Source organism: Sus scrofa, chromosome 8 (genome assembly GCF_000003025.6).
Source record: "Sus scrofa isolate TJ Tabasco breed Duroc chromosome 8, Sscrofa11.1, whole genome shotgun sequence".
Lineage (NCBI taxonomy): Eukaryota > Metazoa > Chordata > Mammalia > Artiodactyla > Suidae > Sus > Sus scrofa.
This window is the reverse complement of record NC_010450.4, coordinates 103270198-103285601: the sequence shown is the minus strand read 5'-3', so window position 1 is coordinate 103285601 and position 15404 is coordinate 103270198. Positions and strand designations below refer to the sequence as shown.

Below are 15404 nucleotides of genomic sequence, written 5' to 3'. Positions count from 1 at the left end.
AAGAAGTGCCAAGTTTTGCACTCATTTTAAAATCAAAATTAATTGTGTTTAATGGTACCAGATCAGGTAGTTCTTATTATCTCTCTAAGCGCAAATAGGTTGTCCATGAAAAATAATAGGAAGTGTTACTAGAGGGCATTACATTTTTAAAATCATTTACCTTGTTGTGTTGCACCAAATTAAAATATATTTTTAATCTACCCTGTAACATTAACTTTTCACATCAAAGAGTTATTACAAATGTTGAATTGAAAAGCCAAAATTTTCCCTGAAACGGGTCATTGTGAGTTCACTTTTAGCTGCAAGAAAAGAAAAATCCAACCAAGGCGAACTATGTTGAATTACCAAGGGGAATCTCACATAAATGTGAAAAAAGACCAAGGTCATAAAAACAGCACTCATTACATCGGGTGCAGTGAGGCTCCACTGTCTCTCTGTCTGCTGGTCCCTTGTGGACTGTTAAGGCTCTACCCAAATTTTTCAAATATGCTATTTAAATTACATATTTTTTCTGATTATCAAATAAAGTTAAATTTAGAAAAAATGCAGAAACTATAAAGAAAAAAATCACCAATAATCTCATAACCAAGAGACAACTGCTATAATTGATTTCCATTCTTGACTGGTCTTTTGTGCGTTCAGATTTTAAGAACTGTCTTTACGATCACACATTTTATGAAATCTAGTACTTTATTTTTTCCATTTAACATTTCTCAAGTAAAAATTTTTCTTAAACTTGAGGTACCATAGCTTACTTATTCAACCAAATTCTCCACTGTTTGACATTCCAGTGGATTGTTTCTTTAGTTGGTTGTCTGGTTGTTTCGCTTTTGTTTTGAGGTTTTGTTTTTTTTTTTGGTTTGGGGGTTTTATATTTTGCTTTTATAAACAAAATTGAATTCTAAAATAAAAATAACAACAATATATGATTCATATGTTCTAAAAATCTGTTTAAGTTTCTGTTGATTCTTTTTACAAAAGTAATAGAAATTGATATTTTGCTAATAACTAAATAAAGAAAATTGGGATAGTAATAGACAAGTAGGAGACTTATTTTTAAAGTAAAATAGTGGACAAAGTATTACTATCCTCTGGGGGCAACACTGAAAATAAATACAAAAATAGAGAAAATACAGCATACAGAAGTAATTCCCATCACCCCAAATCTGACATTCCCAACAGCATAATGCATATTTGAAAGACAGAGCAAACAACCTATCCCACTGTCCCTTTAAATAATTCATCTAAAATATAGAAACAGGAGCATAAGCTGGCAATACTGGGAATACTCATACTTTCTCAACCAATGACATACAGTTAGGATAGAAAATTCATATAAAAGACAAGACTACCACAGTGACTAAGGAAACTGTCATTACTTCTGAAGGGGCTTTGCTCAGCAAAGTGAAAAATGTTCTACAGTACTATAAAGTGTACAGTATATACTCTAGAGTATAGAGTATTATAGTATAGAAAAATATCCTGGGAGCTCCCATCGTGGCTTGGCGGAAACGAATCCATGAGGACGCAGGTTTGATCCCTGGCCTCACTCAGTGGGTTAAGGATCCGGCATTGCCGTGAACTGTGGTGTAGGTCACAGACACAGCTCAGATCTGGAGTGGCTGTGGCTGTGGTGTAGGCCAGCGGCTACAGCCCTAGCCTGGGAACTTCCATATGTCTCCAGTGCGACCCTAAAGAGACAAAAAGGAAAAAAAAGAAAAATACTCTATAGAAAATATCAGCCTATTATAAAATATAAACACCTAAAACACTGTGCATATTCCCCTCAAACTCCATCAGAAGTAAAACACTACATAATAGAAACAAGTCTTAATAACAACTGATTATTCCCAGGTAGATGACAAACAAGTGACCTCTATCTCTTAGACTTCAGGGCTGAATTCAGCAGGTCCAAGTTACGGTCATCACACATTTTTGGTTATCCCACTAGAAAAACCTAACAATGCTGTAGGCCTCTATGATCAGAACAGAGGAGGATTTCCAGAAGCTCCAGATTCCCAAAGGATCTCAAACAAGGAGCCCAGCAGGACCTCTGCACACCTCTGCATTTACCCTTCCCCAAGTGCAGCAGGTAAGAAGTAAAAGTCTCAGAGTTAGTGATCCTGCCCAGTTACGAAACTATTTAATGGCAGATTCAGGGCTAGAGTACAAAACTCCTCATTACCACCTGTGAGAAGAGGGAGAGCTGGGAGCTGTCACTGACCTTGGCAGTCCTACAGGGCACATCTGTCACCACCACCCCACCCTCTCTTCCTGCTGAAAGACAGGTACACAACTGGATACTGTGTGAGAGCAGTTCTGACAAAAATGAACTTTATTTTGAGAATACCCTACTATAATCAAGCACAGTTCAATCTTTCTTTCTCCTACAATTTTCATTCTTTCAGACCATCAATAAGAGATAATACCTTTTCTACCAGCTGTTGATTGTCCTTTAGAATTTTTACCTTCCCCTTCTTTGATCATTGTCATAATCTCTTGTTCCTCCTCATCGGCCTCCATGTCACTGTCCAGGTAGCCAATCAGAAGCTCTGTATCTGTTTCTATATCTTCAACTGCCAAATAGAAAATATTTTCTCCTTCCTAAGACAAAATTAAAAAATACATGTTGTTGTAGGACCAATATAGCTCAATAATAAAAAATTCTAAATCATTCTTTTGTTTCTGATAGTAATTAAGAAACCATTGTTAGATACAATGGGTACCAAGTGCTCATGAAAAGCTACTATTACTTTTTCCTTTTTTGTTTTTTAGGGCCACACTGGCAGAATATGGACGTTCCCACGCTAGGGGTTGAATCGGAGCTACAGCTGCTGGCCTACACCATAGATAGCCACAGCAACTTGGTATCCTAGCGGTGTCTGTAACCTACACAACTGCTCACTGCAACATGGGATCCTTAACCCAACTGAGAGGGGCCATGGATCGAACTGCATCCTCATGGATTATTCAGGTTCGTTTCTGCTGAGCCACAATGGAGGTTCCCTACTATTACTTTTTTTTATATCTCCAATGGATCTGGACCCTGAAAAAGGAAACTGACAATATTTAATCACCTAGCAAATAAAATACAAATACATATATTTAAAATAGAGACATTTATACATACCAAATGAAATAAGGATGACTATTTAAAGTTCTTAAAGTAAATTCTGCATCATTAATTGGCTTTATATAGTAACACTCTGTGGAGATCCTTAAATGCAGTAGGAGAGACCCCAGTTAAATAATAGTGTCATTTCTGAGCCCAAACAGAGAGAAATGAGATATCAATGATTTAACTATGATTAATATTAAATGCAAAACAGGAAGGAAAAAACTTCCACGTTACAACATAAAACAGAGGAACTGCCAATGAGCCCTGAAAGAATTTCCAAAAAGCTGGACAAAAAACAGTAAAAAGATTAGGCACCTGGGAGGTTCAAAGCACTGATTAGATCATCATGTGTACCTAAATCCCACTAAAATGACAGAATAGAGAAGAAAAAAGTATCGCCATCAACATACAAACATGTTTTAGAAAATTCTAGAAAATAAAAATCAGACAAGGTTGAAATGACAGATAACTAATGCAAAAGTAATCTCAACCCGCAACAGACTAAGAAGAGGAATGCTACAAAGAATAAATCAAGGAAACCCAGGGGAAACTTCACACTTGGGATCAACTGGTATAAAAAAACCCCTCTGGGCCTGGGGCCAATCACCAGGGAAGCCAGAACCAGGCCTGCCTGGCTATGCCCAGGAAAAACACCCAGAACCAGAACTGCTGTCTTTTTTTTTTTTTTTTTTTTTGTCTTTTTGCCATTTCTTGGGCTGCTCCCGCGGCATATGGAGGTTCCCAGGCTAGGGGTCGAATCAGAGCTGCAGCCACCGGCCTACACCAGAGCCACAGCAACTCGGGATCCGAGCCGCGTCTGCAACCTACCTACACCACAGCTCATGGCAACGCCGGATCGTTAACCCACTGAGCAAGGGCAGGGACCGAACCTGCAACCTCGTGGTTCCTAGTTGGATTCGTTAACCACTGCGCCACGACGGGAACTCCCAGAACTGCTGTCTTTTACAGAGTTGAGGATTTTGTCTGGGAGGGCCCCTAGCTTGGTGGCTGAGGACAGAGAGAAGCAAAGCATAGCCTGAATTTACTGAACTTAAGAGGTGGGCAAGTGGGAGGACAAGGATGATAGGCTCCACCCAGGAGTGAAATCCAGTAAGGCAAAGAACATAAAACAAAGCCTTCCCTCCTTTGGCACTATCACAGCACTTAGGTTAGGAAAAGACAGAGAAGGGGTGGGGGGGAGAAGAGGAGGAATGTGCCATGTATATGATACACAAGCAGAACCCCATTAAAAAAACTAGAAATATGCATAACTGCTATGAAGTTATTATTCTGAGGCTGGAAGAAGGCTTAGTCTCTATTGAATACTGCTTCAGTTTCTTTTTACAACAAAGATTACTTTGTAATTTTGAAAACAATAAATATTAGCAAATTCAAGGACGAGACAGATATGATGATCATATTCATCAAATCCTGCACAAGGAAGGAGTGATTCGCAAGTTCAAAGCAATGAAGCAAATCTAACCATTAATTACAGTTAATTAAATGAAATTCCTGTAATATTTAGAGCATTCTTAGAAGTTTATGAATTTCATACTTTCAGAAACACAAAAAGTTATTTCTAATTAAGGACACAGTTAACTTCTATACAACTGCTTCACTTAGTGCAACAAAAACAAAGAAAAACCCACGGACACTCAGCAAAAGAGAGGTTCCTTTTTAAATTAACTCAGAAACAGTACTACTTTCCAGGGTTTGGAAACTACTTGCTAAGAGAGTCATCTCAAGCAATAAAGGACTCACCTAATGAAGATTTCAGGAAAAAGTCATAAATCTGAGTGCTTATCTGATCAATACCCAAGAAAGTTAATTGAAACGTCTTTCCAGTATATTAGTCATTAGTTTTGTGATGACCTTCACAGCACCCAAAGAAGATAATAATTTTTAATTTTAAAACAAGAAAGCATGAACTTAAACTTCAATCTAAGACACAGCATGCCTATTTAGGGGCTCTGTAATAAAATAAAAATTTAATACACTAGTTAAAACTTTGATTTAAAAAAGGTAATGGCAGCGTTACAAGCTCCAAGGATCAACTACCTGTTCTGTCTGTAAGCCAAACATGTAAGAAGTGGAGCAAAGTCATGACAGGTATTATCCCAATCTATGTGTTTAATGGAGATGTCTAGATATCTTTCTACATATAATTCCTACCACTGTCCAGACCAAGAGTTTCTTCATTTGTTACCACAATAGTTTTAAGAATTATTCTCTTGGGCGTTCCCGTTGTGGCTCAGTGGGGTACAAACCCAACTGGTGTTCAGAAGGATGCAAGTTCGATCCCTGGCCCTGCTCAGCAGGTTAAGGAACTGGCGTTGCTGTGAGCTGTGGTGTAGGTCACAGATGTGGCTTGGACCCCGTATTGCTGTGGCTGTGGTGTAGGTCAGTAGCTGTACCTCCCCGATTCGACCCCTAGCCTGGGAACTTCCATATGCCACCGTGTGGCCCTAAAAAGCAAAAAATAAAAATTAAAAATTAAAAAAAAAAGAAGTATCGTCTTGAATTGCTTCCTTGCCTTCCAGATTTAATCACCCAAGAACTATTCATTATATTATTATTCTTGTTCAAAACCTCCAACTGCTAGAAACTGCCAGATTTCTAATCCCTAGAGCTCTCAAGCTCTCTGGGATGATTTTCCCCACCCCATCCCAGGCCCAATCTCTTGCTGTTTGGCAAGAAGGATTTAAAAAGCAATGACCCACCACTTTGAGACTGAGTCAACTCCTAGTTGTCACTAGGCTAGCTAAGACCTCCAGCTTCTATAACTTTTTGCTTAATATCTGATTCTAAAACATAGGTATAGTTTCTGGTCATTGCATTTGTGGCTTATTCCTCTTGAATACAGCTCCTCTGTAACAAAATCACTCCTTGTATTTACATTTTAGGGATTATCTGCCTTTCTAAGACTTTGCCTAGGGGCTAGGGTCCTGCTTATGGTTCCTGTCATTGGCTCCAGGTGATTTTGCTGAAAATTCAACTTTTAACTAGAAGAAAACTACTCAACATCATCGTCTGTTCAAAAGTAAATATTCCTCAATCATTGGTTTTCTTTGTATAGGTGATCTGGATACAACATAGAGTGATTTTACAACTGTTATACATCTCTTGCATTACTTACTGTCTATCATTCTGAATCTTTTGTTTTTAGTTTTGTTTCGCTTTGCTTTATTTTATTTATATACCATCTTCAGCTAATTATGTCTGCAGTTTATAGTGTCAAAAAATTGCAACAGCCTAAATATCAACAAAACAAATTGGGGAAAAAAAAATGTCTAATAATTGTTTAAAAGATTTATCAGGGAATTCCTGTCATGGTGCAGCGGAAACAAACTGACTAGGAACCACGAGGTTGCGGGCTCAATCCCTAGCCTTGCTTAGTGGGTTAAGGATCCAGTGTTGCTGTGAGCTGTGGTGTGCGTCACAGGTGTGGCTCGGATCTGGTGTTGCTGTGGCTTAGGCCGGTGGCTACAACTCCAATTCGACCCCTGGCCTGGGAACCTCCATAAGCCACGGGTGCGACCCTAAAAAAAACAGAAAGATAAAAAAAAAAAAAGATTTATCAAATTTCATTTACAGGGAAAAAAAATTATTACATTTATCCATGTGGCTCCAAAAGAAAAAGACATCAACAAAAGTGAAAGTAGACTTTGTTTCTAAGTAGAAGGAACGGTTTTGCCTAATTTTCTGCTAGTCCATATGTTATGCATTTTCTAGAGTTAACAAACGTTACTTCTGTAGTAAAAGGAAAAATAAATAAACCAGGTTCCGTGATACCAAGAAATGGTACTACATAGTGACTAAGAGCACACAGGCTTTGGGCTGGTCAGGCTTCAAGTCTCTCTGTGTGATTGTTAGCTGTACAACCGAGCAAACAGCTTAATCTCTGAAACCACCCATTTCCTTAGCTGTAAAATGGAGAAGATGATGATGCTTATTTCATAGGTTGGTTGTGAGGGTTAAAGGTCAGAATATTTGTAAAATCTTGCAAGGTGCTTGACACAAGGTAAGTATTCACTAATGGGAGTTACTGCTATTACTACTACTACTACTACACAAATCTTGAAAGTCAGTGGTTAAAATAGTCTTTTTTTTTTTTAATTTGTTTCAACTCGATGGTCACATAAACAAAGTTGCTTTGACAATGGTGCTTTTGAATAAATTTAATTTGGCCAGATTGCTCGCAGCGAAAATATAATTCGACTTCAACTGTCTTCCTACTAGAGCACTGAAATGCTCTCGATTTCTGGCTACCATGCTCTGTTCACTGGCTAACACACTAATGTATTACTCCGATTTTGACCTCAGATACCACTTGGTGGCTGAACTATACTACACTCTAAGTGACCCATCTGTTGTGGGGTTTCCCACAACATGGGGCGTTCAGTGATTCTCCCAGTCTTGTCCCCAAGTATGGCTCCAATGAATTACCCAGATGGTAATCTGAGCCCATTCTGTCCTCTCATCAACAACTCTCCCTCACATGAACTTGCCTCCTGTTCTTCAGTCTGACTGGTACGCTTCCTCTCAGAAAACATGGAGCTCATTCCTCCTTAGCACGACTGCAAAGGCGCCCCCTGGCCTCCCTGCTACAACTCCCCACCATTGTCTGAGACACAGCTCACTTTCATCCTCCATGAAACCTGGAAATCTACTAAATTTATGAAGGTTCTCTATACAAACACCTTAGCCTCAATTGGGCACTTACTTGTACTTTATTTTTATGTTTTTTTTCATTTAATTCATGTAATCAATGAAATTCTAAGTGTTCCTCTAGTTTCCCCAAAGATGGTTTCTTCAAGGCAGTGACCAAGAATTGTCATGGACCCCATATGGAATAAATGATACTCATAACAGTTGCTCAATATTTTGCACAGTAATATAGAACATTAAAATTCCTGTATCTGCAGAAAAATAGCACTTAATAATAGCAAAAATTTACTAATATTTTCCTTTACATGCCTTTGGTAGGAGGCTATTCCAATGATCTGGGTCACTGGCAGTGGTGACAAAAGAGGATTATGGTGGGGGGGAAATAGTGGAGATGGTGAGAAGTAACCGGATTCTGAGTATGATCTGAAAAGAAAGCTGACACCATTTCCTGAGAGACAGTATATAGAGTGTGAGAGGAGGAGAAGGGTCAAGGCAGAGTACAAGGTGATTCAGTTTTCCCTGAAGCGTTCACAGATGTTACTCTATTTCCTAACAATTCTTCGTAAGAATTCAAACTTAAAACACCGACTACAAATTTTTGCTTTGAATTGCTATCTTCTCTGTATGTATAAATGTATTTTCATGTAGTCCTTCACACAGGTGCCCAAGAGTATTAGTCAATCTAGCCAAGTTTTTCTTTTTTTTTTTTTTTTTTTTTGGTCTTTTTGCTATTTCTTGGGCCGTTCCTGCGGCATATGGAGGTTCCCAGGCTAGGGGTCCAATCGGAGCTGTAGCCACCGGCCTACACCAGAGCCACAGCAACGCGGGATCCAAGCCGTGTCTGCAACCCACTGAGCAAGGGCAGGGACCGAACCCGCAACCTCATGGTTCCTAGTCGGATTCGTTAACCACTGCGCCACAACGGGAACTCCTAGCCAAGTTTTAAGGCTAATTACTATTCTTCAACAAATCTGCAAAGTAAGAGTCATTCAAAATTCCTAAGTAAAAAAAATATATTTTATACCTTTTTAGGGCTGTACCTGCGGCATATGGAAGCTCCCAGACTAGGATTCGAACTGGAGCTGCAGCTTCCAGCCTATGCCACAGCCACAGTCACACCAGATCCAAGCCACATCTGCGACCTACAACACAGCTCAAGGAAACAATGGATCCTTAACCCACTGAAAGAGGTCATAGATCAAGCCTGCATCCTCATGGATACTAGCTGGGTTCGTAACCCACTGAGCCACAACAGGAACTCCTCCCAAAAATTATTTTAGACATTAAACTACTTGCAAAGTTCTTTCTTTGGACAGCCAATGCATCCCAACAAGAAAACCAGAGTAGAATTTTGATCTGTTTTTTGAAGGAAGATGAAAAAAATAGCAGTGGGTGGACTTTATTAGATTCGTCACTTCAGTAACATCACAAATGATGAAATTCAGATTTATGGGCAAATTTACATACCAAAAAACTTCTCTGAATATCCTGATTGTGAGGGTTTTTGAAACAAACTTATGTAATGAAGATTGAAAAATCCACAAAAAAAGAAATAATCAGTCCAGGATGATTCAACAGAAAAGTCAGAGGTAGTGCCATGTGCTACAGCTACTACAGAGCATTCTCTTGAGGCAGGGGGCGTCATCAAAATTCATATGCACTAAAAGAATCATTTCTGAATTCAGGAAGTATAGAGGCATAGCCATATGAAAATAGCTGTATTTAACTGTCACAAATTTTGAATGAGTTAACTTGGTGTAACGGTCTTAAATAAAAATATTATCACCAATATCAGTATCTCATCCCACACTACTAAACTATTCTTAGCTTACCAGGCTATCCTACTACACTGACTGGGAAGTTCCACCCCAGAAATCAGCCCATGGGTAGTGGAATCCCAGTCCCTACCCCAGAGCAAGAACTCGGGCATGGGGAGGAATATGAGGACAGTGGGCTTTAGAACCAGACTAGGAACTGATATTATTCTGTCACTTGCTGGCTAAGTAGGCATCTTCCTTACCCCTGTGGGCCTCAATTTCCTCATCCATGAAGCAGAAAAAATAAAACCCCTAAGCTTATGCCTCGGACCTTACTGCTAATTTCTGAAAAGTGGCCAAGAGCACTTAGAAGAAATAACAATATCTCACATCGATATAGCACTTTGTCATTTTCTAAAGTTTTTCGTGTATTTTTATCTTCAGAGGAACCTTGTGAGGTACGGATGGAAGTGCTAAGCACACTGTGGACAGAAAGACTCTGCTCTGGAGTCAAACTTGACTTGGGATCCAAATACACAACTTTTTAGCTAAACATTCTTAGGGAAATGTTATCTTAGTTTCTCTCTGTCTCAGATACCTCATCCATAAAATGAGGCCAATAGTTCTTACCTCAAAGAATTGTTTTGATGGTCAAAAAGAATAGGACATAAAAAGCATGTCTGCTATTCAGCAGGCATTTAGGGGATGATTAGCATCAGGGTCCATCTCTAATAAGAACTCTTCCAACCAGCCCACATCTCACATATGGAAAAACTGAGGCTCAGAGATGATAAATAAATTGCAAAGATCACACAGAGTAAATTTCAGAAACAGTCTAGAACCTGAGGACAGAACCATAACCATGAGAAAAACTGGCATGACTAAGTCAGGAATGACATAGAATTAGCTGATCTATGCAGCTATAATTTCAGTTTTACTGGATAAAATATTTTCCAAATAAGCCTAAAATAAACCAGTGTATTTAAGGGCTAAAGGAAATTAGAAAATAAATAATTTTTTAGTCTGTTTATTTTTCAGTAACTTATAAAGTAATTTTCTTTTTTGTGGGTCAGAAACTGGGATCAGAACCTATTATTTACCATGTTGCCTCAACCTCATGCACAGGAAAAACTTATACTCTGTCAACTATGTACTTCTGATTTTAATATATTCTTAAGAGTAGCTACCTATATGTGGTACTCCAAGGAAAAACACTTAATCAGGAGTCAAAAGATTGCTCTTTTGGCTTTCCCACTCTTGGGCTCTTTCTCCTTAGGCAAGTCTCCTATCACCTCTGGAAAATGATGGAGGTGAATTTTATTATCTCATTCTTTCCAGAGCTGGTTTCAATCACAAGTAAAATAAATGCATCTTTATGAGAGCCAAGGCACCAAATCTAAAGGGAAAAGTAAGTATACAGGTTGATGTGATCATTGTTTTTCCTCTCAGGCCTCACCCTACTGGAAGGAGGGCTGGATGTAACTGAGAGAAACATTTAACCAGGATGTTAAGGAAAAGCTGGAATAGACAACCATGGGAGGTTGGAGGGCCCCTCTTTGGAAATCACATAGAATGATGCAATCACATAAAATAATGGTAAGACTTTATCGATGTGACTGCTTCTGCAGTGTGGCAATAGTCAGGACCAAGTGAACTAATCATGCCTTCCAGTCTAATTCTTTCTGATTCTATCACTATCTCAAAATATTTACTCCTAGATAACTAGGAGATTTATCTAAATTCCCTCTCTTCCTTCAAGATCCAACATTACTTATAAACCTCGACTTTCTCTGACAATATGCCCATTGCCCCTTCTCAAGAACTACATGCCTCACTAGGATAGATTTCATGAACTCATGTGTCTGAGGATCAGTTCTGCTATTTCAAAACAGCAAAAGTAACTGTCTCTTGCTTCATGGAAATACTAATCTTCACTGTGTGAAAATAAACCTAACTTCAGAAGAGGCCATAGGTGACTTGGTATTTCAGCTGTGTCTGACTGTAACTTAACTTGGTTTTTGTTTACTTGTTGGCAGACTGTTTCCCACATGTGGACTATGTAAGAAAAACCATGATTTTGAAATTGGCAAAGGTGCAATTCATTGTACTGAAAAAGCAGTAAGTTGTGAAAATCCAGACTATCTAGCAAAGATGACTAGTAAGTAATCAACACAAAAGGAAATCATCTTCAAAACAATTCTTGGTCTTACAAATTCCAGCAATCTATACCAGTGTGGGAGAAAAAAGTTTGGACTCCTAATCAATAATCAGCACAAGTAGGAGACAAGTGATGAATGTGGAAAAAAGTATATATAATGAAATAATAAGAATTTCATATTTAATATCCTCTCACTTAACCCTTTCTTACTAAAATCCTGAATGGTCTCAACATCATTTCCATAGAGTTCAATGTACAAAACTCAAAAACATCAGGATAAAAGTCATTTCCACAGTAAAATTCACAAAATACACCTATTAATGCTGATCTAACAATAAAACAAAAAATCCTTAAAATGAGACAACTGTAACGCATCAAAGCATTGCCATTTATTCACCATGCCCCCTCCCAGTAGGAGGACTGAACCAAGTGACCATGTGGCTCAGGGTGCTGCCTGTGGGGGTGTGTATTGTATCAGGTCTGACCAGGTGACTTTCACTGACCCACGAATGTGATTGGAAGCAAAGTGAACCATGCCCAAGGGGAAGCTTTTAGAGCCATCACATGTTTGGGTCATTGCTCTTTCCCTTCTGCCAGGAAAATGCAGGTCTCTGATAAAGGCTTTCCTTCTGACAGCATACGGAATTGAGTTATGGATAGAGTTGCAGCTACCAGCCTATACTTGTGTGAACAAAAACCACTTGAACCGCTAAGAACTTACTGTTGTTTGTTAGGGCTATAAACCACTAAGAATTTAGGATTGTTTTCAGAGCCACTTTTTTGTCAAAAGTTGGCTGATATAATAATTTCAGCAAAATAATATTTTTAAAATAATTTCTTTGGGAGTAAGAAGAAAACATCTTCCAATCAAGGAAAACAGTGAGGCAGAAAATGACAGATGTATTTAAAATAGTGAATAGTGAACGTTAAACTAACTTTATGTTTAGAATGCATGCATTAAAGATACTACAAGAAAAATGAAGTTTCAAAAAAATGCAAATAAAATTGTCTTTTCTAATCATAGCTCATAATCAGCCACACAGCAAGACAGCAATTTAATCTGATTCCTAAGAACGGGATACTATATTAAACAAAAAATCAAGTACATAAATAAAGAATGTCAATTACAAATCACTAACACATTATTTTCCTTTGAGCGATTTAAGCAAAGATAGCAATGTTTGAAGCATCTTACAAAATAAATCAGATATCACAGAGAAAAAAAAAAGTCGACTGAAAAGATGAGAAGAATAAAAAGAAAAATTTTCTACCTAAAAAAAGAAGTGACACGATCCTAAGAAACTGGCTCTTTGCAGAAAAAAAATCTATACTTTGACAGGACAAGAGATTTTAGAATAAGATAATGCGATGGAGAAGAGGGTGGCTGTTTTATATGCAAGGGATCAGAAGGTATATTGTGTTCCTACAATATACTTGCTCTATTTTTTATATATAACATATACAGGTGGCTATTTACAGTTATTATAAAATATTGGCTATATTCCTGTGTTGTACAGGGTGTCCTTTAGCCTATCTTACACCCACTAGTTTGTGCTCTCCACTCTACCTCCCTCAAAATACCCCTCCCTCCCCTCCCCACTGGTAACCACTAGTCTGTTCTGCGTATTTGTGAGTCTGCTTCTTTTTGGTTATATTCACTAGTTTGTTCTATTTTCTAGATTCCACATGTAAGTGATATCATACAGTACTTGTCTCTCTCTGACTTATTTCACTTAGCATAATAAGCATGTTGCTGCAAATAGCAAAATTCCATTCCTTTTTCTTTGCTCTATTTTATAGTAGAAGCTCTTTTAACTGGACCTTCAGTTAACTGGCTCCCAGATTTACTTGACACGCCGCATAAAACTGGTCGAATGATGACTGGTTAGAAGCAAAATGAACCATGTCCAAGGGAAAACTTTTAGAGTCATCACATGTTTGTGTCACTGCTCTTTCCCCTCAGTGCAGAATCCTTCTAGTTTTATGATTTCCTCCCATTTTTTATAATTGCTTTGCTTTGTGTAATTTGACAAACTTTTTACAGCCTTACCTTTGCAGTATTCTAGCAAAACTGGATACTATACAAAGTGTTTATTTAAAAAATGTATATGGTAGCAAATAGTGAGAGAACCTAAATGCAGAATAAAAAGGTTTTCATCATAGATCAAAAAACTAGCAAATAAATGTGTATTTATAAAACAAGCAGGAGTTCCTATCATGGCTCAAAGGAAATGGATCGGACTAGGAACCATGAAGTTGCAGGTTCAATCCCTGACCTCATTCAGTGAGTTAAGGATCCGGCATTGCCATGAGCTGTGGTGTAGGCTGAAGATCTGGCACTGCTATGGCTTTGGTGTAGGCCATCAGCTGTAGCTCTGATTAGACCTCTAGCCTGGGAACCTTCATATGCTGTGAGTGCAGCCCTAAAAACAAACAAAAAACTCAAGTAAAAGTAAAATAGTTGAAATATCAATTCTATAATTCCTATTAGGACAATCTTTTATTGATTGATTGATTGTCTTTTTAGGGCCATACCAGTGGTATATTGACGTTCCCAGGGCTAGCAACTGAATCAGAGATGTAGCTGCTGGCCTACACCACAGCCACAGCAACAGTGGATCTGAGTCATACCCGTGACCTACACCACAGCTCAGCAATGCTACATACATCCTTAATCCACTGAGCAAGGCCAGGGATCAAACCCGTATCCTCATGGATATTAGTCAGGTTCACTCCTACTGAGCCACTAACCTTTTAACTTAATTGACCAAATACTGGTCAACATCATATCAGAAAAGAGTTTCAACCAAATCATTATATAAGCAAGTCTGAGCTACATATCTACAGGTACCCCACACATTCCTCCCTAACCATCTATGCTGTCCCTATCAAAGTACTGACCACCTTGATGTTTATTTATTTTGTGGTATTCCCATCTAGGCTGTAAACTGAATAGGAGAAGGGACTAAACTACATAAGAATTAGCTAAGCGGACGCCTCTCCTTTCACCCGGTGCCTCCCTTCCCCAAAGACTGTTAGCTCCCTGAGGGCGGGTGCTATATATCATATGCCTCCTTGTATGAATCTCAACACAATACTGACATAGCACCTTGTTCATGGGAGTCTGTCAACACAGGATCTGCTGAATTGAACTAAGTAAGAGAAAAAAAGTGTAATTTCCTTTTGAATTAATAAGACAGTAAAAGCAAGAATGTCATTCAGGAAAGTGAACTCACTACAAAAACAGTTGTAGAATACATTTCCCTGTCCTAACAAATACTCAGGAACCCAAAAGTTAGCCAACAATTAGGAGCACTTTAACCAAAGGGAAATAAGACAAATTAGACTAGCATATGTGCTTCCCACAAAGAATACCAGAGTCAGGCCAAGCATACCCCACTTAATATACCAAGAGTTAATTTTAAAAACCTATTAGAGAAATAGAACATTCATTTGATACATTTACATAGCACATAATACAGAGTATTATGAATACCTACAGAATACCCACAACTCACAAGAATACCCATATTTGTTCCTGCCCTGAAGGACTTCAAATGCTCTCAGTGGAAATAGAACAAATTGGTTAAATTATAATAAAGAACAAAAAGGGCCAAGAAAGTTGTGCAGAGAGGAGCAGCTGTAGAATTCTGGGAGGCAGTTTTACAACAGCATTTAAAATTCACTCTTAACCTTGTAAGCT

At 38.4% G+C, this 15404-nt stretch overlaps 1 protein-coding gene across 7 annotated transcripts in view; it reads right to left on the bottom strand.

The window, feature by feature from the left end:
- The window catches only part of PRDM5 (PR/SET domain 5), a 195644-nt gene that overhangs the window by 98354 nt on the left and 81886 nt on the right, over nucleotides 1-15404 (bottom strand). For 5 of the 7 annotated variants that reach the window (XM_021101643.1, XM_021101642.1, XM_021101640.1 and 2 more), the window contains exon 4: nucleotides 2430-2604. In XM_021101643.1, coding sequence (XP_020957302.1) covers nucleotides 2430-2604 — 175 coding nt within the window. The remainder of the gene's footprint in view (nucleotides 1-2429; nucleotides 2605-15404) is intronic. The other 2 variants (XM_021101645.1, XM_021101641.1) reach the window with 1 other exon arrangement.